The sequence below is a fragment of the Natator depressus genome, chromosome 15 (assembly GCF_965152275.1).
Source record: "Natator depressus isolate rNatDep1 chromosome 15, rNatDep2.hap1, whole genome shotgun sequence".
In the NCBI taxonomy this organism is placed as follows: domain Eukaryota; kingdom Metazoa; phylum Chordata; order Testudines; family Cheloniidae; genus Natator; species Natator depressus.
Genome location: NC_134248.1, coordinates 8,599,537 through 8,626,250, shown reverse-complemented (window position 1 = coordinate 8,626,250; position 26,714 = coordinate 8,599,537). Strand labels below are relative to the sequence as shown.

The 26,714-nt window shown below is 40.4% G+C and overlaps 1 protein-coding gene across 1 annotated transcript in view; it reads right to left on the bottom strand.

The window, feature by feature from the left end:
- Positions 1-26,714, bottom strand: part of FBXW8 (F-box and WD repeat domain containing 8) — a 62,420-nt gene extending 35,706 nt beyond the window's left edge. The window contains exons 1-4 of the mRNA XM_074972632.1: positions 26,346-26,714; positions 22,135-22,239; positions 15,780-15,944; positions 15,022-15,110 (exon numbers count right to left, since the gene is read on the bottom strand). Coding sequence (XP_074828733.1) covers positions 15,022-15,110; positions 15,780-15,944; positions 22,135-22,239; positions 26,346-26,714 — 728 coding nt within the window. The remainder of the gene's footprint in view (positions 1-15,021; positions 15,111-15,779; positions 15,945-22,134; positions 22,240-26,345) is intronic.

Here is a 26,714-nt window from a genome sequence, read left to right as displayed (position 1 = left end):
TGCCTGAGTAAAGTCCCTGAAGGCTAATTGATTTGTTCATACAATTAAGTCCTGCCTTCTCACAGAAAGCTCACTTGCTGAAACACGTGACAATCTCTAGTTTTACTCCACTTAAGAATACAAAAAACCTAAACAGGCCTCTCAGATTACACCGGCCATACCTAATAGATGAATTAAGGCCACAGAACTGAGAGTGGCACAGAATCTGACTATATAGGGTGTGTTCTAAGGCACTAACCATACAACTAGAGGGGTGGGGAAAGAGAGTAATGGATGCTGTGTGCAGAGTGGAACAGTCTGCAGAAAGACTGTAAGATGACTATCCCATGTACCAGCTTCCTTACTACTGGGCAAAGTAATGGACTCAATCTGGAATGGAAAAAATAAAGGAATGGTGCACTTTAGTGTTTAATATGGAATCACAGTAGGACTGGAACAGTGAAAGCTCTAAAAACAGTTTCTTTATCTCTTTTTCTATAGTGCTTAGATCCAGACAGTGTTTTACAAATAAAAGACAATCCCCTCTCTCATAAATTTTTACATCCACCCTAATTTTTTGCAGAGGAGTTTCTTTTAGAATAAAATTTTTCATGAGAATGGAAGCTCTTCAGGGCAGAGGACTTGGCTTCTCCTTGTTTATAAAGTGCATAACACGCTTTTTCTGCTATATAAGTAATAAAAATAAATACTACTACTAATGATAAATGAGAGGGAGGATGGTCTTGTGGTTAAGGCACTGGACATGTCTACACTCGCACTTATGTCAGCAAATCTTTTATATCTCCAGGGTGTGAAAAAAAACACACACCAAGCAACATAAATTTTGCCAGCATAAGTGCTTGTGTGCACAGCACTATGTCAGTGGGAGAGCATCTCCCACCGACATAGCTACTGCCCCTTGTTGAGCTGGTTTATGTCCATGGGAGAGCGCTCTCCCGTCAGCACAACGCGGCTACACAAGCGCTCTTACAGCAGCACAGCTGCATCGATACAGGTGTGCCACTGTAAGCGTTTAAGTGTAGACATGGCCTAAGACTTGTGAGATCCGAGAAATTCCCAGCTGCTCCACAGATTTACTGAGTGACTTTGGGCAACTCATTTAATCTCTCAGTGCCTCAGTTCCCCATCTTCAAAATGGGGTTAATATAGTTTCCTTTCTCCCACCCTGTCTGTACAGATTATGAGCTCTTCGGGACAGAAACTATGACTTAATTATGTGTTTGTACAGCACCAAGCGGAATGGGGCACCCATCTCAATTGAAGCCTCTATGCGCTATTGTAAAAAATATTTTTCTACTATTATTAATTTGCAAGTAACATTAAGAGTCCCTGCCCAGAATATAATATTTTAGAAAATTCTAACTTAATCAGACAGGCCATTTGGGGCTATGGCACTGACGAAGTGCTGGCTTTTCCTTTTTCTGGAAATTGTTCTAGTTCCACACATCTCAAGTGACGGGATATTAATCAACAGAAAGCAATGGCTTCTCTTCCTCTCCTAGATGGTCTCCACTGAGACCAGGGCTCAAGCAGCTCTCTCCCACCACCAGAGAAAAACTGGCAGCACCCCCACCAACCCCCTCTCCTTGAGCCACTGCCCCCATTTCTGCCAGAAGAATTGGAGCCAAATGACCAAGGCAGACTGTGTGTGCGGTGGAACGCCTCCAGTAGATACCCCTTGAAGATATGGGGGCAGCAACTCCATGAATGGAGGTGGAGGGGTGGTGAAACGACTATCTTGTCTCCATGACCCAAGACACCAAGGCCAAACCTTTCAAAATTGTCCACTGATCTCGACTGTCCAAACCGAGTCACCTTGGGCTAGATTTTCAGAGGTACTGAGAATCTGCAGCTCTCATGGTCTTGAACTGGAGTTGTGGGTGCTCAGCACAACAGGTCTCAAGTTGGACACCCAAAAATCAAGGCACCCGGAATAACTTGCCTCCGGCCTCCTAACAGAAACTCCTGCTAATGGAATTTCCCCACTCAGAAGCAGCAAGGTGACAGATGCTACAGTTTTTCTTTCAGTAGCAGAATCCTAACTCCGCAGAAAGAGGCACTGGAATTTTGTGTAAATCTTCATCCACTGCATGAGAGAAGCAGGCAGCAGCCAGTATTCACAGCCCCAAGCATTCAAAAATTATAAGTCAGGACCCCCAACTCATGAGATCTGAAAAGTAATGAAGTCTGCATTGTCTTTAATTTCCATTCTATTTTCTGAGCTCTAGGGATTCATGTTTCTAAGCCCCTCCCACCGCCCAAACATGAGGGCTAAAAACTTATCTTATTTTTTAAATGAAAGGTATGATTCTCCTGTAATCACATCACTCCAGGAGCTGGAGTTTTAAGAGATACCACATATTGCTAGAGCTGACAGCACTGAGCAGCAGAATATTTACCTCCATGATTAACCGAAGGAAAAACAGTAGCATCTCTCCCTACACAAATGCATACTTGTTGGCACTTATTCAGATGTGTGAATGGAAAACAAAAGTGCAGGAGACTGGAGTGGGAGGCTGAAGGTTTAAGCAAAATTAGAGGAGAAAAAAAACAGAATTTGATATTTCTAAAAGCACTATGCCTAACTTCTCTATACAGCATGCAAGATAAGCACTCTGCGACTTAAAACATGCTACCACACATGAGAGAATAAAAATAGCTGATTGGTATTGGATTCCTTAACAGTGAAACTGCAGAGATTCCAGTGTGAAAAAGAGTTTTTAAAACAATGCTCCTTTAATGCTATTCTAAAGGACAATACAGTCTCAATGTTAGCTCCATAAACATTGTTAAAGTATTAGAAGAAAAGAAAAGCAGCTTTTCTACTTAAAGCAATTCATTTTTACATCAAGGGATTGTTGCACACGGCAAAGTTTCATGTTCATGTGGCTGTTTTGCCTACCATAGGTTGGCTCAGCAGAACAGTACACTGCACAGTAAATAATCTGCTCCTAGATGACAGCAATGCTGGAATTAATCTATTAAAGATTCTCCCACCCCAATAATTTTTAGGGTTCTCATGTAAATATTCTTCTGATGATTTATGCTAAACTGAGACCACCACAAAATGAAGTCCTTTATACACAGACTAGGTACAGAAACTCTTAAGCCCGTTCACATGGTGGCTTCTCTGCTGAAACTGCCAACAATGATGACAATTAAAGCTCATCTGGACTGCTTTATGCCAGGAAAAAAACCTCTAATTTATTTTTAATAGAGCAATAAATAGGTGCTATTTTCTATTGTATGGGTATCATTCATCCATTTTTTATTTTGCCCTTGCTGTTTTGTTGAATTCAGTATCAAATTCATACTCACTTTCCGTGAAACAGAGCCATTTAAACACCTACTCCGTTGAAAATAGTTTACTCTACAAGGCATCCTATGTTAAAGAGTGGCCGAACATTCTGTATTTGCTCCCCATCCTTGAACACTAGTATTGGCTCACAGTGCATTTCAGGATCCAGTTTCAGATCTCACACACTTTATTCACTCTGTGGTCTTGTTGAAACTTACGGACCTTTCCTCTAGCTAATTCCCAGCCACACCTAGCACTCAACAAGCACCCACTTCCTGTGTCCCGTTCTGCTACTTTGCCAATGGTGATGAGACAGCCTTTGCTTCTGAAGCTCCTGCTAACCAGAAGAGCCCTTACCTACCTCATCACTTAATACTGCTAAAAAACAATGTCTTAATGTCTTTCTCCTACTACTTCTCCTTATTGTAGGATATACTGAACATAACCTTCCATAACTGTATTATTTATTCTGATATTATGTTTGGTGATGCATTTTAATCTCATTTTCACAAAAGATTCAGGCACACAGAAGTCTAAAATCCATTTAATCTCTTTTGAAAATGGGATTTAGGCTCCTAAATCAGTTAGGCATTGTGACAATCAGTGCAGCAAAGCCTAAATACCTTTAACACTCTACGCCTAACTGACTAGCCCAAGACAAAAAGTGTTACAGTCAAAGTTGAATGCACACCCCATGAATGAGGGGTTTTTTTTCCATCTGTTTACTTATAGAAACAATAATTTAACTGCTTTTTACTGGCAGCAGCTTTACAAGAAGTTAAGCAATAGTTTCCTTTCTCTCTTTTATAGTTGTGAAAGTGGAAGACAGGTGGCTAGGAAAAACCTGTGGCTTGCTTCAGCTGGTATTCATGCTTACTCAGCAGTGGGCACTGAAATGCAGCACATGTGGAAGGAAGTGGAGGTGTGGAAGTTGGACACCGTTCTAATGAAGTGGTACTGAAGAAACAGACAATTTCATAAGGGCAAAAACAAAATCAGATCTGAAAAAGCTTAACTATATTGGATAGCAAGAGCCAGAACAAATTTGGGGAAGGGGGAGGAAGACTGATCTCTCTCCAGAGCCCCAGATGTCTTTATGGTTGCCTAATGGCAATTACCTTCAACCAATTAAGACACTGCTATCACAGTTGCATTGTTAGTAAGCCTTTGGCCCTCAGTGTTGATGGCTGTCTAATTAGTGTTTGTGCAAAGTACAACTGCAACTAATACATAAGCTAACAAATACACAAAAGAAAAACTGTTAGCAGAAGCATTTTCAAAACAGTAGTGAATTTGTTCATTCAGTCCATGGCAACAGTGCAGGCAAACTGTTTCCTTCTTAATGTTCTCAGTGCTGGCAGGACAGATTTTCACTCCAAACAAATAGGTCATATAGGCCATCCCTTGTTTTCTGTTTCTCTAGGATACTGGTATAGACCCTCAACTTGGGCTACCACAAGTACATCATTCCACAGCTATCGTCGAATGGTTCAACACCACGGATCTCTAATAAGCAGGCTCACAAATCAATTTAATATTCTCATAATTCCTCTAAAGAATATGTAGCAAAAAAAAAAAAATGAAAAAAATTTGCTTCACAGTTAGGTTTAATTTCCAGAAGGCAAACTCTGTTCTGTTTCCAGATACCTGTGGTGATCAACAAAACAAAACAAAGCAAAAAAACCGCAACAACTTCGTTTCAGGCAGTCAGTGACCATCTGTTAATACTCAAAAGATCTGATTATGAAATCCTTATTAAGTCACAACTCTTACTGAAGTCAGTGGGAGTTTTGCTCAAGTAATGATCCACAGTCATAGCACCAAGTTTAAACAGATGCCTGTTGATAAGCAAGTTAAATAATAATGAGCACTTTGTATTGTCATGCTGCACTGAACATCTCAAATCTTTCATCTTTATTCTACTAACAGTAATTAACCAGTCCTTCATGAAGTTAATGAAGGTACCTAGTCAGTGGGTTCTCTCATAGCGTTTGTTTTTGTTTTTTGTCTTTTTTTTTGGGGGGGGGGGGGGTTCTTTTTGAGAACAAGAGTCAGTTAAACATGCAAATCCAGTCCACAAAAACCCCAGCCTTGCTCATTCAAATCATCCTATGTCTTCTTAGGTATTTATATTGCACCAATACTGTAGTAGATGAGTGCCTCATAGTCTTTAATGTATTTATCCTCAAGACCCATGAAGTAGGGCAGTGCTGTTATACCCATTTTACAGACAGAGAAATTGGGCAAGCACTTTAGTCTGTGTGTGCCTAATGTGCTAAAGACAATTACTTTCCACAAGGCCCATATAACAAGGTGACAGATTATATATTCAGTTTCAAATACCTCATTAAAATTATGACAAGTTAGGAGTCCATCAAAAAGCAACACACACAGAGTGATTAAACAGATTCTATGGCCTTGGGTATATTTAGACAGTTAAAACCCTGAAATCTTCACTGCTGTCAGAAACACCGGAAGCTGTAGTTTAGGCATAGCTTGGGTCTGTGTATCAGTGTCTTCTGACCCTGCACAGAGGAAAGTTAGATGACAGAGGGATAACAATGCCCAATCCTTAGCTATGCTCCAGCTTTCTCTACTAGCAGTTATTTCTGGATACTAATTTTGCCACTGTAAACATAGTTTATTACATATATACATACATATGTACATAGAGAGAGACACACACAGACAGACAGAGAGGAATTATTTAGGAGGGCACAAGAGAGTATAACTAGAACAGGATGAAAATAAGAAAAGGAAATTTAAACTCAATATCAGGAAAGGGGAATGGTGTAAGTCCCATCACTTAAAAGAACACTAGACAAACCTGGAGGTGAGAGGTGAAGAGCACATGGAACAAACCTTGGAACTGGTAAGCCGAATTATCTTTGTCATTTTTAATGTCCACAATTCCATCCCACACTTAGTTTTGAGTGGCTTATTATTAGTGAAGACAGATGTCTCAGTGTACAGCCAAATGGTAAGTATGGACCATTTTGGCATCAGAGTGTGTGCGACTTTGTACCCAGCAAATTAATTGTGGGCATCACTTTGCTCCAACCCCTAGAAAACAGGGGCTAATAGCACCTGATGACATGCTGTTGGAGAAGGCACGGAGTTCTTTTGTTGAGAATCTGTACTGGATGAATCAAAATAGCATTTCAAAAGAGCATGCAGAAATATTTACAAACACTACTAATATTAAACAACTTTTCAGTCAATTTATTAAGTGCATGCAGCTCATATCCCAAGGCAATTGGAACAAACAGAAGTGTTAAATAGCATCCAGGACATTTCTTGTTCAAAGCCAGCAATCTGTCCTTATAAAAAATATTTTACAACGAATTTAATTCTAAAAATTTGATTATAATTCCTCCCTTAAATCCAAGGAGAAACAGGATTTTTTTTTTATTTTTTTATTTTTTAAATGATGTGAGTTTTCTACTTCAGTATAATCTTTGCTTGGCATGAATAAGAAAGCACCCTGACAACCAATTTAATTAACAGTGCTGGACTGCCGCAAAGCCACTGAAACCATAGCTGGTATTCACCTCACTGCCACAGTATCACTGAGCAGGGCTGTTGGTACTTCCGCATAATAGTTTCAAAAGGAGACAAAAATACAATGTAAGAAACATACAATAATTGCTCAGACTTCAGTTGGGGACAAGAGAGACACGATAGCTTGGTTTAAGAAGATATGAAGTAACGTGTTCTTACATCAGCAAGATATGCAAATTTTTAACATGCTAGGTAAGAGGAGAAAGTGCTAATTGAAAAGGCAACATTTGTAACAGCCCAGAAGGTATAAGGTTATTATAACTTTAAAATGAAATATATGAATGTGCTTTTTATTTAATGTAATTTTAAAGCCAGGACAAACTAATCTAGCCCCAGCAGAAAATTGGGCCTTACAAAATGAAGTAAACTGTTGCAGATCTGGGAATATTAGACATCACTGCCATTCAAAACAGCCATGCACTCCTTGGAATCTGATAAAAGCTTTGGGTAAAGCAGCAGCTTAATGGTCAGGCAAAATGGAGTGAGTGGGAGCTTCTACAAAGAGCCAGTCTCAGGTTTCTTCTGCCAGTTTCACCTGAAAGGCTCTTTTTTACTAGGTGACAGTGAAGTAAATACACTTGTAACCTGAACTACCTCGCATGTTTTGTAATCCTATCTGAACTTGTGATGTCATTTGTTTTCAACCCTTTGAAAGGTGACCCGCAAAAAGAAACAATATTAAAGTTGGGCCATTTTTGTTTCTTTATCATTAGTGACAAAGACTTGAAAGGTTTCTTGGTCTATTAAATGTCTCCTTTCTGGGGTTGTTTGTTTGTTTTCGGGGGGGGAGGCAGGGGTTGCATTCAGACCCTGCCCCATCTGAAAAAGAATTACTGAAATGGTGACATCGCATGTGTAGAGAGTGAAAATTGAGCAATTAAAAGGGGAAGGGATTTTAGTGAGTTTGAAACTTTTGTTTGTTAATGTATATTCAAATTTAATGACTAAATATTTTGGAGAAACATCTTTGTTATTTTTTCATACATATCTGCCCCTTCAGTTAAGGTGCGACTAGCTACCAATATACATTCTGAGAGGCATCTATTGAACATTAAAGCAAAACCAAAAATTAGAGCAGAGCAGATAGGAGGATAAAAACAGAGCATCCCTCCACCACTCCTAGCAACAAACAAGCTAAGAGGTGAGACAGGATGTCCTGCAGGAACAAACCCTAGAAATAACCAGCTCAGGCTAAGGGTTATGTTTGTTGCTCATAACTAAAAATAAAGAACGACTCCAGGATGTTGGGTGGCCTTTGGACACTAACCCAGCCTATGCTGCATGTAATGCAGGGACTCCATACGTCACACTCCTGGTTAAACTTTGTGCCACACAACGTGAAGTAATAGATATTAAGGTCAGAAGGGACCATTATGATCATCTAGTCCGACCTCCTGCACAACGCAGGCCACAGAATCTCACCCACCTACTCCTGCGAAAAACCTCTCACCTATGTCTGAGCTATTGAAGTCCTCAAATGTCTTTAACTCTCCACACACAAGTATGTGTAACCCGCACCAGAGAAAACATTTCTACCATCTCTTCTCCGACACAAAGAAATTTAAACATCAGAGGCCTCATCTCTTCCCTTCCCAGTTGTTGGAAAAGTGGTCTCACTGTTTATGGACTTGACGTGTAAAGTTTTCAAAAATATGTAGAACAGCAAATCCAATGGCAAAGACAGTACTATTTCCACAGACATGGTGTCATGCTGCACAGAGGGAAAAAAAAAATCCTTAATAAGAGGATGATCAGGGAGTTTTCTTTGTTGGTGGGCTGTGTGTGGGTATGTGTGGAAGGACAGAGGAGGCAGACACCACAGCAAAGTGAGTATTAATATAGATATGAAAGTTGAAAGGAGCCTGCAACACAGTTCAAGGATGCCTGCACCTAAGCATCCCACATATAGCCTATCAGGCAGCGATAAAACAACTGCTGTTGTGCTACCAGAGCAGAGCTCTGCGATACTGGCAGGATCCTTTACCTAGAAACAGCTCATAATCTAATGAACTCCAAATAACTTGTCAAGTACGGCTTTGAGTTTTTGTGCTTCAGGGATTCATTGTGATAGCAAAATGGAGTGAGTAACAACTGACTACAATGTCCAATAGGGTATGTCAATACTAGCAAAGGAGATTAATGCAGAGATTATCGTGCAGGTATACACTAGCTTAGATGATTGTGATGGATATTTTTAGAATACTGTAATGATGGAGGAAAGAACTGCTGCAGAACTCAGGTGTGCTACAGATATTTACTGCATAACAGTCAAACATATATTGAAAACTAATGTATTCAGAAATTGTGAAACATTTTCCATGCCAATTTATAAGATACACATATACAGATAAGCTACTGCTTAGGTCAGTTTTGACCTTTACATTTTAACAAAAACTCCAATTATATTCAAGAGACACACTGGGGGTGGCTGAAAGGCCAGCGTCTCTTTAAGTGGATCCTTTGAGACAAGTAACTGTAGAAAGGCTGGTGTATACAACATTGATTGGGAGTGAGGTAACCACAAACATCACTGTCTCAAATGAAAAGGAATTCAAGGTCTGACCCAGAAAACAAGCATCGTAACCACTAGATAAAATTTTAATGATAAACACAAGATGCTCCACACACAGGCCAGACTGAATTATCTGATAAAGCCATAAATGCAAGGTTCTTTTAGAAAGAAGAAATCTTAGCAGCCTCCTTCAACCCACAGCTCAAGCTGTGCTAAATCAGTCCTTGATATTGTGCCATCTTCTGGTTTGGGTATTGGCAGCAGGATGGAGAGAATGTGGAAGGCAGGAAGATAAATTATGGGTTTCCCTATACAAAAGTGAGTTCCAATCTGTTCATATTTTGCTTCCTTACAGGAAGCAGGAAGACAATGTCTCAACCTACTTGGCTCCAAATGACTGCATACTCCTGAACTAGTTTAGGCAGGTTAACAATAAAGTTTGCAAAACACAATTCAGGGTAACAGTGGTAAGTCACCCTCTTAGAATTGTTTGTCTATAACCTTTTCACGTTCCTTTTCAGACAAATTTAAAAACCCTCTATGGCAAATTAAAGAGCTGTACTATTCCATTTTTCTGCCATATAAGAGATAGTATAGTGAAGCATCTAGAGTTTGTATTTATTTCTTCCAGAGGGGTGATGAAGCTGAGCCACAAAATGACGCTATAACATTTAGCGTGCTAAGTGCCACTGTTTCCAAAGCAATAAAATATTGATTCAAATGCCACTAATTACAAAATTAGTTTTACGATTATAAAAAATAATCTTTAAGGTCCCAATCCTGTGGACAGTTACTCACATGCTGAACTTTAGGGACATGATGAGTCCCATTCAATTCACATGTGTAATGCTAAGCATAAGTGTTTGCAGGGCTGGAGACACAATCATTAAATGTAAAAGATTACTGATATTTACACCCAGAAGTAAATTGACTTCTGTTAACCTCAGCTATTAAACTACTCATTCACTACTAGGATGCAACAGCTAAATATTGATCACTGGATTCATTATAGTTTTATGACTTATAAATCTGAAAGATGTGACGCCATTAACCACAATACTATAAAGGGTTTTTTTGAGGTTTTTTAATGTTTGGAATCCAAGAACCACCTATTTCAATTAAAGCTGCATATTTAGGTACTTCTGTTCATCACGTGAGGATGGTAAGGTATTTTCTTATATAGTTAGCAACTTGTAAGTTTCAGCTACTTTTTTGTAGGTATGTCTTGTTTTTATTCCTACTATTACTGAAGACGATGGTGTCTAAGCTTGAAAGCTTGCCTTTTTATGAACAGAAGTTGGTCCAATAACGATTACGTCACCCACCTTGTCTGTCTAAACATTTAAATAGAAACACTGCTATTAAAAAAGTAAGAAAAATAAAATCTGAAAATATCAATATACCTGGGGACAGACCTTCTGAAATAAAACTTCTTAAAACTCAGACAGAAGGAACTGGGAACTGTAAGCTCCACAGACCCCCTGTTTTAAAAGAGCAGGAGAGCACAAAGACAAGATACTTGGGAAAAAATGCCACAGACTTGAAGCTGAACACACCGTATAAATGGCAAACATGATTACAGGTTGTGAAAGCAGTACCAGTAGTCTTGTTTAAATAACAATTCTTAAAAACAGCTGGGCAGTTTTAGGATGGTATGAAATTTTGTGCTATCTTGAAAGAATCAAAACTTGAATGTCATTGGTAGAATGCCAGATGCATCTTCTCTTCTGGAAAATTGTATTCGAATTCAGGGGTGGCTAACCTGTGGCTCTGGAGCCGCACACAGCTCTTCGGAGGTTAATAGGGGGCTCCTTGCATAGGCACCGACTCCGGGGCTGGAGCTAGAGATGCCAACTTTCCAATGTGCTGCGGGGTGCTCACTGCTCAACCCCCTGCTCTGCCCCAGGTCATGCCATCACTCCACCCCTTCCCGCCCCCTGCCCTGAGCCTGCCATGCCCTTGTTCCTCCCCGCTCCCCACCAGAGCCTCCTGCGCACTGCAAAAGAGCTGATTGTGGCAGGTGGGAGGCATGGGGAGGGAGAGGGAGACGCTGATTGGCGGGGTGTCAGTGGGCAGGAGGTGCTGGGGGCAGCGGATGGGGGGCTGCTGACATATTACTGTGGCTCTTTGGCAACGTTCATTGGTAAATTCTGGCTCCTTCTCAGGCACAGGTTGGCCACCCCTGTATCAGATATCTGGAATACACTTGTGTGCGTGGCATTTTAAAGGGATGTTCTCAGGTAGCTTACATTCCAAATAAGAGTGAAGTGCAAGTAGTAAACAGGCTGTTTGCGGACAGTATAACTACATCAGTTTACACTCAATTTCTATTGCTTATGGTTGTGAAGAAAACCTTCCGAACAGGCACGTAGAAAGAAAGCCAGAAAGACAGCATAAACTTTGGAACACAGTAGCTCAGCAAGCAGTGGGTTCACAGCAAATTCTGCAACCGTGGTGTCAAGGTTCCTTCCCCACTCTGAACTCTAGGGTACAGATGTGGGGACCTGCATGAAAAACCCCCAAGCTTATTTTTACCAGCTTAGGTTAAAACTCCCCCAAGGTACAAACTATTTTACCTTTTGCCCCGGACGTTATTGCTGACACCACCAAGCGTCTAACAAAAACAACAGGGAAAGAGCCCACTTGGAAACGTCTTTCCCCCCAAAATCCCCATACCCCATTTCCTTGGGAAGGCTTAATAAAAATCCTCATCAATTTGCATAGGTGAACACAGACCCAAACCCTTGGATCTTAAGAACAATGAACAAAAAGTAATCAGGTTCTTAAAAGAAGAATTTTAATTAAAGTAAAAGAATCACCTCTGTAAAATCAGGATGGTAAATACCTAAAAGGGTAATCAGATTCAAAACATAGAGGATCCCTCTAGGCAAAACCTTAAGTTACAAAAAAAACACAAAAACAGGAATATCCATTCCATTCAGTACAACTTATTTTATCAGCCATTTAAACAAAACAGAATCTAACGCATATCTAACTAGATTGTTTATTAACTCTTTACAGGAGTTCTGACCTGCATTTCTGCTCTGGTCCCCACAAAAGCAACACACAGACAGAGAGAACCCTTTGTTCCCTCCCTCCCCAGCTTTGAAAATATCTTGTCTCCTCATTGGTCATTTTGGTCAGGTGCCAGGGAGGGTATCTTAGCTTCTTAACCCTTTACAGGTGAAAGGGTTTTTCCTCTGGCCAGGAAGGATTTAAAGGCGTTTACCCTTCCCTTTATATTTATGACACGTGGGATCACAGAATATATTGGGCCTGCTAATAGGAACACAGCCACTTTGCTAGTGACAGACTCACAACCGTTGAAGTGACTGCAAAGGAACAAACATCATGACATTAAATAAAAATGACTACGTTAAGAAAAGAAGAAAAACTAAGGAATAGGCTACAAAAGGGAACATACAAATAGAAACGGGGGTGGGGAGGGCTTTAAATCCATGAAAAGAAGGACAACCCCAAGCAGAAGAGGGACCTGATAAGCATTTGCGTAACATCACCTTTCCACTCATTGCCTTCTGATTTAGATCTCAGCTCACATGCACAGCCATACAATTCAAAGATATTTCATCTTGCATGGGAAGTTTGTAAGAGTTCTTCATACTCCGCTGATCTGGAGCAACCTTTATTATAACCAGTTGAAGTATTTGGTATGTAGGGTGTCATTTTTAGGCATTTTTCTCTAGTCCCACTGTACATAAATGTACCATTAACATGAAGTGTTGCCATAAAACGTCATACGTTGATGTACTATGGGACTAAGACAGTTTAATGGTGTCCTCTAACTATTCCCACAACATCATTTCTATTTACTAGTGTGACTTCTTCTAAAGGGACAATAATTACAAAACCTGTGAAATATAACTAGTGTAAATTTAAAATCATACATCCATTGGGATAGTCAGGGTAATCTCACCAGCAAGTCTGGGATGTTCTAAGAATCAGAAACATTTTCAGAGTACTGTACAGATAAATAATCATAGCAGAATAAACAGGGGTGCCAATAAAGCTGGAAGAATCAAATATTAATGAAATTCCTGAAAACTAAGTCTTTAGGTCTGCATCTTAAATAAGGTTACATCATAACAATGAAGTGCTTCCAGAAGTAAAGAAAAATAGCTCCGCTGGAATACTCTTTCCTGTAGGAAACACAAGAATCTCTCCTGTAATTCAGGAAGAGTTGTATCTGAGCAGTAACAAAAACTGCAGTACTATTTTCATATAGGTCTGTTCTGCACTGTACACATTCCAGGTACCAGTGCAATATAAATAGTTGTATTTAATCAGAAGATGCAAAGGTACATACAGAAATTACAATGAAACTAGACAACCTTTCAATTTATCTAAGTATTGCAGTGATCATTTCAAAATAGGCACAGCAATAACAAACAAGGAAAGTAAGTTCTTTCCTCCCTCAACATCCCAGCTCCTGCTAAATCATGTTGCTTCTTCCTGTTGAATATTAAGATGCCAGTCCATTCTTTTAATTTCAGTCCGTTTGTTTCTATCCTCACTACTGAAAGCCTTGTCCATGTCTTAGTCACCATAACCCCTTCCTCTCTGGCCTCCCATTTCATTCACAACTCTCTCCACTACAGTTTATTCCAAAAATCACGGCTGCAGTTATCTTCCTCTCTCGCCAATTACATTACATCATTCTCCCTTGAATCCATTCACCTTTTTTTACTACATCCAACTAAACATTTGTTCTCACCTTCAAGGTCTTACACATCCTTAACTCTTTAATTCTGTCTCTTATGCCTTGTCTATACTAGAAAAGTCACCCTAGTGTATCTGCATTAGAGGCTCGTACTGCTTTCACTAGTTTGATTTACCTAAACCTATCTTATTCCCAACACTTCTCCCAACCCTCTTTCCTTTCTTCATTTCCTTCTCTCAATATTGGGTACTTTAAAAAAAAAAAAATTATTGACTATCATGCACCTTGCTGCACACAGAAGTCTCCTACACTTGTCTCTCCTTAAAATCCAGCAATCTCCTTCCACTCTCTTCCTTCACTTGTGGTCCCCACACTGTCTCATATTTGAGCTTGCCAACATTGTTTTTTGGTTGTTGTTTGGGTGGGGGGTTTCTTTGCTTTTTGTTTGTTTGTATTTTTGAGGAGGGGGTGGGTGGGCTGAGGTATTTTAGGGGAGGTTTTTTTTTTTTTAGCAATAGTGTAGCTCAGATGCACTGCACTGGTGTAAAAAGGGACTCCCCAAGGAAAGCTGCACTGATGTAAAAAGTGACTTTTGGTGCAGCTTACCCTCAAGTAACTTTTTACACCAGTGCAACTCATCTACACTATGTGTTTATATTGGTGCAGCTAAAAACACGCAAAACAAAGCCTTAGTCAGTCTTACCCGTCTCAGATTGCTAACTCTTTCAGTTGGGAAAACTTTTAACTGTCAACTTTTTTAATTTAAGTGTCACTTCTAAGAGGACTTGCAGTAGAGAATTACAACAGTCTTTCATCTTGGTGACAGTACATCTCAACTGGAAAAGAGCTGCTGGAAAACGTAACTTCTCCCTATTATGTCAATCTGGATTTGCTTGTGAATTAGTCAAGATACAGCACGCAAGAGCTCACAATGAGGAAGACTATACAAACATTAAACAATTTCATACTTACCCAGCAATGGCAACTCCATCACAAGAATGCACATCACACAAAACTTTACCCAACTCATACTGCAGCTGGCTCACAGCACCGATGCGGTTCTGCACAGAAATACAGGGATACACTGTTGTTTCTGTAATAGGTTCATCTAACACCAGCTTCTCCTAGAAGCCCAGGCCTTCCTAATGCTTTTTTATGGGTCAAGAGGTTACACTGCCCATTTTAGTGGAGGTCAGAGGAAAGAACAGCCATCCAGTATCTGCTCATCTCCTATACATTTCAGAGTCTCTACTTCCCCATGTATTCTCTCAATAAGAAGAAGAAGGACACTGCTTTACTATGAAAGAGACAGCTGTAGACTGCTACAAACTAAAAGCATCTCTCTCTCTCATCAAATTAAGAGGTGAATTGGGATGGGCTGGAGAAGGGTACGGAACCACATGCATAGACTGATTCCAGTGGGGACTCGTCCCAAGAGCAAGGACTGAAGGACCGGGTCTTTAAGTGATGATTACATGAATAGAGGGCACAGGAGCTATGGTCCAGTGTCAGAGCACATTTTCAAAGTGAAAGCAAGACAGGCAAGCAAGCCACCAACAGCTGAGAGAAGGGATCATTTAACCCTGCACTGCCTTCATCTTCTTATTGGCAAAAAAGACTGCAATAAGAGGCTCACATTTCACTAGTAGTAGAATGACTGGTTTGAGTGTGTTATATCGTTTCTACATGGTCATCACTGAGTACTATTTTCAAAACTCCTCTCATTTTACCTTCCAATTGGTTCTTAAAGTGCGCTCTTTGACATGGCAGTCTTGAAGAGCAAGTTTCCAGCAGGAACAATCAGAGATGCTGGCATCAGGCAAGTACCCTTCCTGTTGGCACAATCTGTACCAAAGCACTTCATCTTCTGCAAGTACTTTCCATGTCCTGCTCACCTAAAAGCATACAGAAATGCAATAAATATCAGATCAGGTAAATATCCAGGCCCAACTGTCATCCAAATCAATGCATTTATTTTGCCCTACCTTTGTGACAACATGCCCTTTTAAAATTCTAGTGGGAAGAGAGGAGGTAGGTAGCATTAAAGATTCCACATAAATTCATGTTCACAATTGTATTTTCACATTTATAGGCTAAAGATAACTCTGATGTCAGCATCACCCCTCTAAAGCCCTGCTGACAATGACTGATTAGGAATGTGACAGCAGTGAGATATAAAATATTGTATTACAGTGTGCATCAATAAGAATGAAGTATTAAACTAAATTTTTAAAGGAGCCTCAAGTTGCTGTCTATTTCAGAAGGAACTGCTTCAACACAATGAAGTGTGCCTAGAATTACCATTTTTAAAGATTCAAAGGAAAAAAACACTTTAAGCAGTGATTGCTCTACAATTCTTGCATGAAAGAGAACAATGAAATAGCTCCATGTGAGAGATGCTATTGTCAATGAGATCAGTGATAAGCCTGTTTTCAATCCTAAGGTTGCATCTCACTTCTAAGTGTCATATACCAAGTAACCCAGAATTTAGGGCGTACAGTCCACACCAGTGCAGTGCACTGCCAATCATCGAATATACCAGATAAGAACGAGGATGTCCAGACTGAAAACAAATATGCTTTATAGAAATACAGTTATATTTTTGCTCATAAGAATCAAACAGCCAGAAACACCAAACTGCAGTTTGAGACATTAACTACATATTTGGTGGCAAAAATGGAGTCACCAGGTCTCCACTGCAAAACATGAATAGCTAGACTTCACCAATGCAACATGTGCCATAATATTAACTGCTGCTATGTGTTGCTTGCACTGAAGTGCAGAGAAGTAGGATCAATCAACAAACTTTGCTGTGGCCAGAAAATCCTAGCAGCTTATTGTAACTTGCTTCTTAGTCTCTCTCTCTCTTTTTTTTTTTTTTTTAAAAAAAAAGGCCTTTTCAAATTGAAATTCCATTAGAGAAATTTGTAAGTGTATTACAAGATGGGGACATAATTTCTCTAAGGGCAAGAGCGTTTAACATGCACCCCTCTGTGACAAGCAGACTGCAATTTGGGTAGAGAACTGGAAAAGGAATAGCTATGTAATGACATTTGAAGAGTTATGCAACCATGACTGAGTGGGGAGTAAGCCCTGGGAAGAGAGATCAGTCTCTATGGCTGCATAGCTGCAGGGCTGTTCAGGGTCAGCAGCTGGGAAAGCTTCTCTTTCTTGGACTGGGTACCCACCTCCAGCACAGCTACTGTTCTCTTTAGTGACTCTAGACCTCAGTCCAAACTGACCACATACGTTGAATTAGTTTTCATCACTGGACAAGACAGAGATCTGGATTACAGTTATTCACTTAGAAGTGAGGAAATCTGTAGTACGCCTTCCCTGACTATATTGGTCTTAAAACTAAAAACCAAGGACTTCAATGACCATCATCATTTCCATCCCTGAAGGGACACGGTCATGTAGCTCAGGAGAATCAAAATGATGCCAAAACTTTAGAAAACTGTTCTAATCCAGTGGGAAAATCTCCTTTCAATTCCAGTTATTGGAAAGTAATACAAATTGACACACTGTTGCCTAGACAAAGACAAAAGCTACCATTTTTTGCTGGCACAGACAAAAAAGCAGCTGTTCTGCAGAAGTTAAGACTCTGGGCAAACACTGCGGATCGGAAACGAACCTCTCTGTCTCTTTAGCTGGAATGCACTTCTGCTGACATTGATGAGGCAGGCTTGTGCACAAACACAGAAGTAAACAAAATCAAGCCATGCCAACTTCTGCTCTGTTACCAATATATGGAAGAAAGAGAGGGGAAAAAAAATGTGTGTGTTGCCAAAATGGGCAAAATTTGTTGAGACATTTCCAGTTTCAAGTTTTTAAGCTGGTTTTAAAACAACAGAGTAAAAAATATTAGAACTAGTTATAGCACATTCAAAGGGGGGGGGAAGAAATCCTATCTTATGATTTTTTTAATCAAATTACATTGAGTCTTGCCAGTTTACAAGCATGCATTTCCAAAGGATGTCTAACGTAGCCTTTCCTTAATGCACCAAAACTGGCACGACAATCCCTAGTAAAAGCCCCACCGAGCGAGCCTCAGCTGCAAGAAGTCTCTAATAAAAGTGTCTCAAGCATTTCACTTCACAACACCACTGCGAGCTGCAGCATTAAAAACCAGCTATTGGCTGAAATCAGATTTATTAGCGCAGCTTCAGTTAGAATTTCAGGTGAGGCCTTGGGAGCCAAAAAAACATGGCTTTTTTTGTGTACACACACACATGCTCACAACCTGCTTGCTAACGGCTAGCCAAAGAGCTCAGTCGAAACACTCAAAACTCTCGTTAAAAAATAAATTGGGACCATAATTATTTTCCAAGTCTGTATTATGTAAATCTCCAAAGCTTATCAACATTAACGTCTTGCATGGCTTACCCTGCATCTAGAAACTATTTTTTTTATTTTGCCTTTAACGTCACCATTATCTTTTTATCACATCACATCAGACTTCTTGCCAGTCTCCATAGAGAAAATTCTGTTTCCCCTCAGATCCACACAGGGGCATCACTACGTCTTCCTTACATACAGCCGAGCATGAAAGTGGTGTTCATAAATTTAGAAATTTTACCTAATTTAAAGCTATTTGCATATTTTAATAAGATCTATAGGACTCCTTCCATCAGATTCCAGACTTTATTTTCTTGTTCTGACTGACCAAAATCCCACTGAACAAATAACTATTCCTCCCTTCCACCACCAAACTGCACTAAGTTATTACAAATGTACACCCCAGGATGAATCCTAGGGACTTCAATGGGAAAGTATAAGCTCTAATGTAGTGCAGAATTTGGCCTAAATGCTAATAATTTCATCAAGAGCCGCTAAGACTACTTTTGTTATTAACAAAAGAGTTATCAGTTCCCTCCAAACACCAAGTTCAGGAAATCTCTGTCCATCTGCTTCTCTACTTCCTCTCTCATCCTATTGACTGGCTTGAGTTTAGCTCATTGAACATAAGAAAAGAGGTAAGTCCCATCCATCCATGCTTCAGAACTGTATGTGAAAAAGTTAAGAGACGACATCAAACCATATGTGGCTTTTTATATATCCCATACAAAGCATTATTAAACAACTTGAGATGGTTCTCAGTTATTCAGGTTAATAACTCCATCAGTGACAGAACCATGCAACTGAAAATTCTTGTCTCACAGGACCTGTTATTCTTGAAATACAAGAGTCAGTTCCTCCAGTGACAGCTTTAAATATACACACTTAGATTGATTAGTGTTTCTAAGTCACTCTGAAGATGAAAAGCATGACATTAATGATAAACATACTTAGATCAAATCACGCACCAACATATTTACAAACAAAACAACGCTATTCTAGCTGCAGCTTTTAATACACATCACACAGGAGCATTTCCACCACAAAGTGCAAGTGACTAACGCTGTCTTATTAATAACAATAAAACATTTAGATAGTACCAAAAGTTCACACAGCATTTTATAGAACACAGACAAGACGCACTGTCCCACCGTTTTCAGACAATGCCTGATCCTGCAAATGCAGGGAAGTCAGTGGGAACTATTGCATGAGTTAGAGTACTCGCAAACATCTGTAGAATCAGGCCCTCCATATTATACTTTCTAAAAAACTGTTTAAAATTCTGCCACATGTGTAGCTTCCCAAGTGCCTCACTCTTCTCATTCCTGTCCACTACCAATATGAGGAAAAACAGACAGGTTTTGTGACTTCTCAAAATGCAGCTGCCACCATGTACCAGAAAAGAACAGCTGTCCAGCACATGCCAATATGGATACTTCACAACCTCAGTGAACCCATAATAGTTCAGGAACCGATGACACCATTAATTTACATGATGCACATGACCTTATGGTGTCTAAAACAGCACACAGAGACCTTTGCCTTTCACAGCATTAATTCTAAGAAATCAAAGAGCAGCTGTGGGAAAGAAAGGAGGATGGGGGAGGAGAGGGAAATCAGGATAAAATTCAAGTTCTCCCAAGCAGTCTGTGGTGTGATTAAATCTCAAAGACACTCAGCAGTCAGGCTACTTTACTGTTAGTCAGTTACCAATTTGGCATAAAGAATTAAACAAACAGGTTTTCTCCAAAGGCACTTGCATAGTTCATGATGCCATTTCCACTAACTGGCCCAATTTCACGAAACTCCCAAGGCACCTTAATAAAAACAAAAACAAAAAACCTTTCTACGAAACACTGTAAAGCAGCAGGGCATTCCATTTAACAGAAGAGGGTGGAGTTTTTTTCAAAACAACAATTACCAAGAGAAAAATGAAAATGGTATTTATTTTTATTGCTTTGCTTTTCAGTTGAACACTTAAAAGCAGACAGTTCTGCACTAAAGCATTGGATGTTCATCTCATTCTGAAAGCCCTGAAAAATACCGGACCTTTGCTCAGCTGTCAGCCACTACATAACATCCACCGTCTTTTTCCAAGAATGTTTTGCACATCTCACATTTACCTTCTGTCTAGCTGCTAAAAAGCATAAAAATGGGCTTTGAATAAAAAATAAATAAATAAATAAATTTTAAAAAAGGAAGATTCGCTAACAAGGTAGCCCTTTTGGTAGCTAACACTACCAAGTACTACTATGCTGCAAAGTAAATTGGTCACGGCTGCAGAAAAATTATTCCAGCCTACTTGCAATCCACTCTGAAATGCAGCCCAGTTCCATTTTTAATAGGATGGCTGACAGAAACAGGAGCAGATGTGAAAGCTTCATGGCCTCCTACAGATCACATTAGTATAAAGTAATGCCTCAAACTTTTCTTGCAGAACGCTTGCAAGAGGAAATCTTTTTCTTCTAATGGTATTTTTTTGTTGTTTTTAAGGGACATGGTCAAGTTAAACCTTTTAAACAATAGCTATCCTTACTTGCATAACATCATAGATTATTCAAACTGAAAAAATGTTAAATGTCTAATTTAATCATTCATGCTAATTGATAACTATTTGTATTTAATTCAGCTAGCCAGTTTTACTCTTTGGTAGTTGTGTACTAATATAATGCTTCTTTATTGCTGTTGCAAACACTTCAGAGGATGTTTAAGTCCACCCCCAAAAGGCTGTTTTGATTGGATTTTGTGTGATTACATGACGTTGGGACAGAAATCCTAAACGCCGGGCCCAAAAACATCCCACAGTGTCCATAAAATAGGCTGGGAGCGAATGCCCGAAACACCTGACCCTATTAACATTCCCCAAGATAACTGGCATTTGTTAAGTGGGTTCTGGTGATTCAGTGAAGCAGGTGGCTCATTATTCAATCTAGTTGGAAAGGAGGCAACAGTGGCTCCCTGGAGAGAGGATCAAGGGTGTGGACTGAACAGTCTTAGGATGGAAACCCTAGGGGCAGTCAAGGTAACTTTATGTAGTATTATTCTTAATTTCTGGGTTAATAAAACCAAACCTCAGGAAGGAGATGAGTTTGAACTACTATATACATAGTATATGAGCTCTCTCTGAGAGCAGACTGGTAACAGTACCTGTTTACAATCCCTCAAAGGAACAGGGTAAATTTGAAGGGGGGGAATAAATAAATAAAAAAAAAAAAATCGAGCAAATATCTTCACCCTAGGTTAGGTTACTAATTACTAAAAGTGACAGAATTGTTAAGATTCCATTTTATCCTGTTTGTTTACTTTCTATATATCAGCTTCAACAAGGAAATCAATTTTAAGTCAGTTTCACTTCCAGGTTCTCAGTGCTACATTGTTTGTGTTTGAAACACAAACAAAGAAAATGCTCATTTGTTTATAAACAACTATACTGACTGGAAATGAAAATCCAAACAAACATTTCTTTTGGTCTTAAGTTTTCATGCTGTCCCTTTAGAGATGTTATCAAACCTTTAACATTTCAGTTAACTACACTGAAGCAAACTATGAATCAAGTCCATTTAATACTGCTTTTAATTTTCAGCTTTTGGAGTATGTCTTAATATGTGAAGAATTATAAATTAAGTCTCTGGTGGAGGAAAATTTCATTTAGGGCTGCTGCACAGTGTAATAGCAGAAATGCATCACGTTGAGCACCAATGCTGATCTTACGTGGGATGAGACAAGCAAATCTTGGATAGTTCTTACCTGAGCACATCTGCCCAGCTCAGTCCTTCCCAGGTACTGAAAAATTTTTAATGCCAGTTCATAAGGCAGCTGGATATCAAAGAAAGGAACCTCATTTATTTCATTCTGAGAAGAAAAAGGGAAATAAACTGTTAGACTTTTTCTAATGCCTGAATAAATTGCACATTGTTAGTGGCAAGGCAGTAATATCCTCATAGTAAAATCAAGGAGAGATCATATGTACTCTTGGTGTTGTAACTAAAATCAGACCGACCTTCTCTGCTCTTCCATCCTACAACCCTGCTATACCAGAATGTTGGGTAGTCACACCTGCATGAAGGTGCAGAGCTATTCTCATCCTATCAGTCAGATCAGGTAAGTCACATTAGCTCCATTTGGGAACATCTCTCTCAGGCAAGAGAGAAATAAGGGCTATCTAGATGATTCACTGGGAGTTTTTGGTCAGAAGAAAGGGTTATAAACAGTAACAAAACACAAATCTTAGTCTACCCGAGCAACGTTTCCTTTTTGTACTCATTTGATTATACTGGTTTCAGTGAGCAGGCCAATAGGACTCATTTTCCTTGTCATTTATTAATGCTCAGAAATTAGAGCTTTTCAGTCTTTTGTTTGCTTATAGTTGAACAATAAAAGCCATGAAATAACAGAGAGCTGACATTCATGTACATTCGTTTTAAAACAGAGGGGTCTTGAAGACAGGACATTTAAGTTTCTAACAAAACAACCTTCAAAACTTCACTGTCAAGTCTAAAATGAATGCACTTTAAAAGCATATATCCTCTACACATTCATTCACTTAAGAGTTTTAACTACAGTGTGCAAAAAATGTAGTGTCCTAACATCTTCATTCACTTAATAGATCAAAATGAGATTATACTCTATGGCAGGGATTCTCAACCATCTTCTTTTTGAGCCCGACTCCCCACCCTCAACATGCTATAAAAACTCCATGGCCCACCTGTACTACAACTGGTTTTCTGCATATAAAAGACAGGGCCAGCATTAGGGGGTAGCAAGGTGGGCAACTGCTTAGGGTCCAACACCACTAAGTTGCTCAACCTTCGGTTTCAGCCCTAGGTAGCGGGGCTTCGGCTTTCTGCCCTGGGCCCCAGTGAGTCTAATGCCAGCCCTGCCTGGCAGACCCTCTGAAGCCTGCTCGTGACCACCCCCGCAGGGGCCTCAGACCCCTGGTTGAGAACTGCTGCTCTATGGTTTTCTGCATGTCTGAAAGTATCCATTTCCTAACAGAAGAAATGTTAAAATAATAATTCTTTTAAATTTGAATAAATACCACAAATCAGATCTTGTTACCTAAAAAAATCCTCTTTTTTTCTTTATCAGTTACTTCCTGTATAAGCAAACAATAGAAATCCCTCTACATGCTGCAGCTACTGTATTATGAAGGCATAATTCTACACATAAGGTCGCACTGAGATTTGCGGCTAAAGCAAGATTAAATTGCCTTATTTCCAATCACAACTCTCAACTTCAGTCTTCATGCTTAACACACAAGCAGATCCTCACTGAAATTTCCAGATATGTTTCAAGTTGTTATAATGGCAGACTTCGCACATTCGTAGCATTCAAGAAAACCTACTCCTTCTGAAATTTTGATCTGATTTTTTTTTTGAGTTCCTATAATGCCTACATCTCAAACACTTCAAGATTCTCACACATCTTCATAACATCTCACACTTAAAATAACTACTGACATGTAACTAACAAAATACATCCCATTTATTCATCATCTCTGCCAAAGTCAGGCATATTCTGATTCTTCAGCTACGTCTGCTCTACAGTACGGCTGCAGTGCACAGCTTGCCTCACCACCTCCACTTCATACTAGATCACCCCCATCCTTGCCAATTCCTCATTCAAGTCCATGCCCTCTGAAGCCCTGACAAAGGAAATACAGACCAAAAAATAGTAAAATGGATAATGTTGGGATTACTTAGAGTAGTGCTTCCCACCTCCCACCCCAATGAAGTCCAACTGAGTACAGCCAAAAAAATTTTAGGTCTAAAGTGTGTATTTATGGTCACATTGTAACATCAGGGTCAGAGATCAGACAGGGACTTAATTACTGCAATGCAAGAGGGGCAAGGGGGAAATCACCTTTACAGTGACAAACAGCACAACTGTTAGTTCCTAATATCTGATGCCAAGCAGAGTACATGTTCAACAGTACATATGGTCAAAATCCCCAAATAATCTGTCACTAGGAGAGAGCTCAACATAGCACATGAAACAAAACGCATAAAGGAACAATGTAATGTTAAATCAGCACTGGTCCGTCTACTGGAATGAATCCAAAACTTTAATACTGCCATCCCCTCTGAGAGGGATTTGCACTCCTGTGTGCTAATGGAGCACTAATTCTGTAAATAGATTAATTTGTGCCTAGTTGTCAGAAGTATAATCTGCTCTTTTTTTATTTTTTTAAATAAAAGAATAATTAGTCATAGCTAAGTTAGTAAGAAGCAAATGCTTTTTTCCCTAATTTCTCCCACACTGTAAATAAAATCTCTCATGCAGATAGAGCACAAGAAGGATTTATCAAAATAGCTTTTAACTTGTTCAGAGCTGTAATTAGGACTCCTTTCAAATTAACGGCTTCATTTACACAATTAATATTGGTTTCTTGGCGACCGGAAATCTTCTCCACTGAGATACAGTTTAGCAAGATACTTAGTGCAGGCAAACTAATTAAGCATCCACTATCTTGAGTGAAAAGATTAGATTTTATTTAACAGAAAAAGGTTAAACTGCAACCTCATCATAACACTAAGGAGCAAACTTTTTGGTGTTAAAGAAAAGCTGCTATAAAGAGACCATGTATTCCGAAACCATGGTAAAATAGGCTTAGAGCAACTGAAAACTCAGAAGTTACAATCAAAAATATTTACACACTGGTCTTCCTAATCCCACCAAAGAGAAATGGTTCAAGTATAATGCTTTTTCAAATGTTGTTATTAAAGGCGAGTAAATAACAGTAATTCCTCGAGGGTAGCCATATACAGTTTTGTTTTAGTAGCGATCCTGGTCATTGGTCAAGTGCTTCTAGGATTCAGAGGGAGAGAGAGCGAGTATGGGTATCTCTGTTTTAAAGGAACAAGCAATTCCCAAGTGACTAGAATTTTAATCTGGGGTATTAAGTCAGTTCTGCACCAAAAGGTAATCTTTTATCCTTTTGAGTGGAGCGACGAGGGGTTCAGAAGAGAATATTTCTTGTTATTGTTCTTTTTCCCCACCCCCTGACTATGGATCCAACATTATGGTGAGGGGGGTTATCATTTCAGGACCTAATTTAAAGATTTGGGCCTTGATCTTATAAGTGCGCTAATGCACAGTCCCACTAAAGTCAACGGAACATCAAAAAAGATACAAGGGTCCACTTGCACAGCTCCAACTACTCAAGGTGATTTTTTTCACGTAAGTGTATCCTTACCACTTTCATGAAGTTGAACATATTTTAAAGTTAAAGATTAAATTTTTAAAATAAACTTTCATAGGCTATCAATAACAAAATGGCCAACAAGCAACACCAGACACAGCAAGTCCAGTCTGTTTATGGGGTCCTATGTAATGACAAATTTTTTTGACTGACATAAACTAACCCCCACACCAGCTACACCAAATCAATAAGGGGAAAAACAGAACTGTATAGTTCTACTTCCTGTGAATTATTAATTTCTGAAGATAGGTACAGAATTGAGCTATTGTGTACACAGAAGACAAAATTAAAATATATAGCAGGCCTTTTCTAAAGCCAGAGGGCAAAACTGAGGTGACTCAAACCAACAAGCTGCTTTTAAAGTAGTGCTATCACATGACCTTTTACGAAAGTTTCTGGCATAGAAAGAAAGACAAAATCCTCGCGTCTGCCCAGGAGCAGCCTGGCCCACACTCGGCCCTGGGAGCGCCTGGAGCCGAGAGGACCTAGGTGTCTGGGCTGGCAGCAGGAGGGGGACGAAATGAGAGGGAAGGAGCCTGGGCAGCTCCGGCAGAGGCCAGCGCAGGGAGTGTGCCAGAGGCCCCGGCATCACACCCCGCACAGGGAGTCCCGGGCAGGACCCGGCGGTACCAGCCCCCGGTGAAACCCCAGCAGAGAAGCAGGGGGAGCGGGCCGGGGGGAGGGCGGTGGGGAGGGAAGGGGCGGGCGGGCCGGCGGGGGGCGATGGGGAGCGAGGGGGCCGGCGGGGGTCCCGTACCAGGTCCCGGATGAGCTGCCCTAGCAGGTCGTTGTCTCCGCCGCCCTCGGGCTCGGCGGCGGGCGGGCCGGGCGGCGGGGGGCCCGGGCGGGGGTGGCGGCGGCGGCTGCGGGCCCCCGGGCCCTTCCCGTCCAGCAGGCTCCGGGCCAGTGCGAAGTACCCGGCCTCCCGCCGCTCCTCGCCGCCGCCATCCCGCGGCGCGGCCGGCGGGACCCCCCCGCAGCTGCTCCAGCCGCAGACGGGCTCCTGGCAGCTCGGGCTCCCCCCGGGCTCGGCCGCCCGCCGCCGCTTCTTCCCCGGGCGGGCCCCGGCCAGCTCGGCCCGCCAGCGGCGGCGAAACAGCTCCAGCTCGGTCGGCCCCGCGGCCAT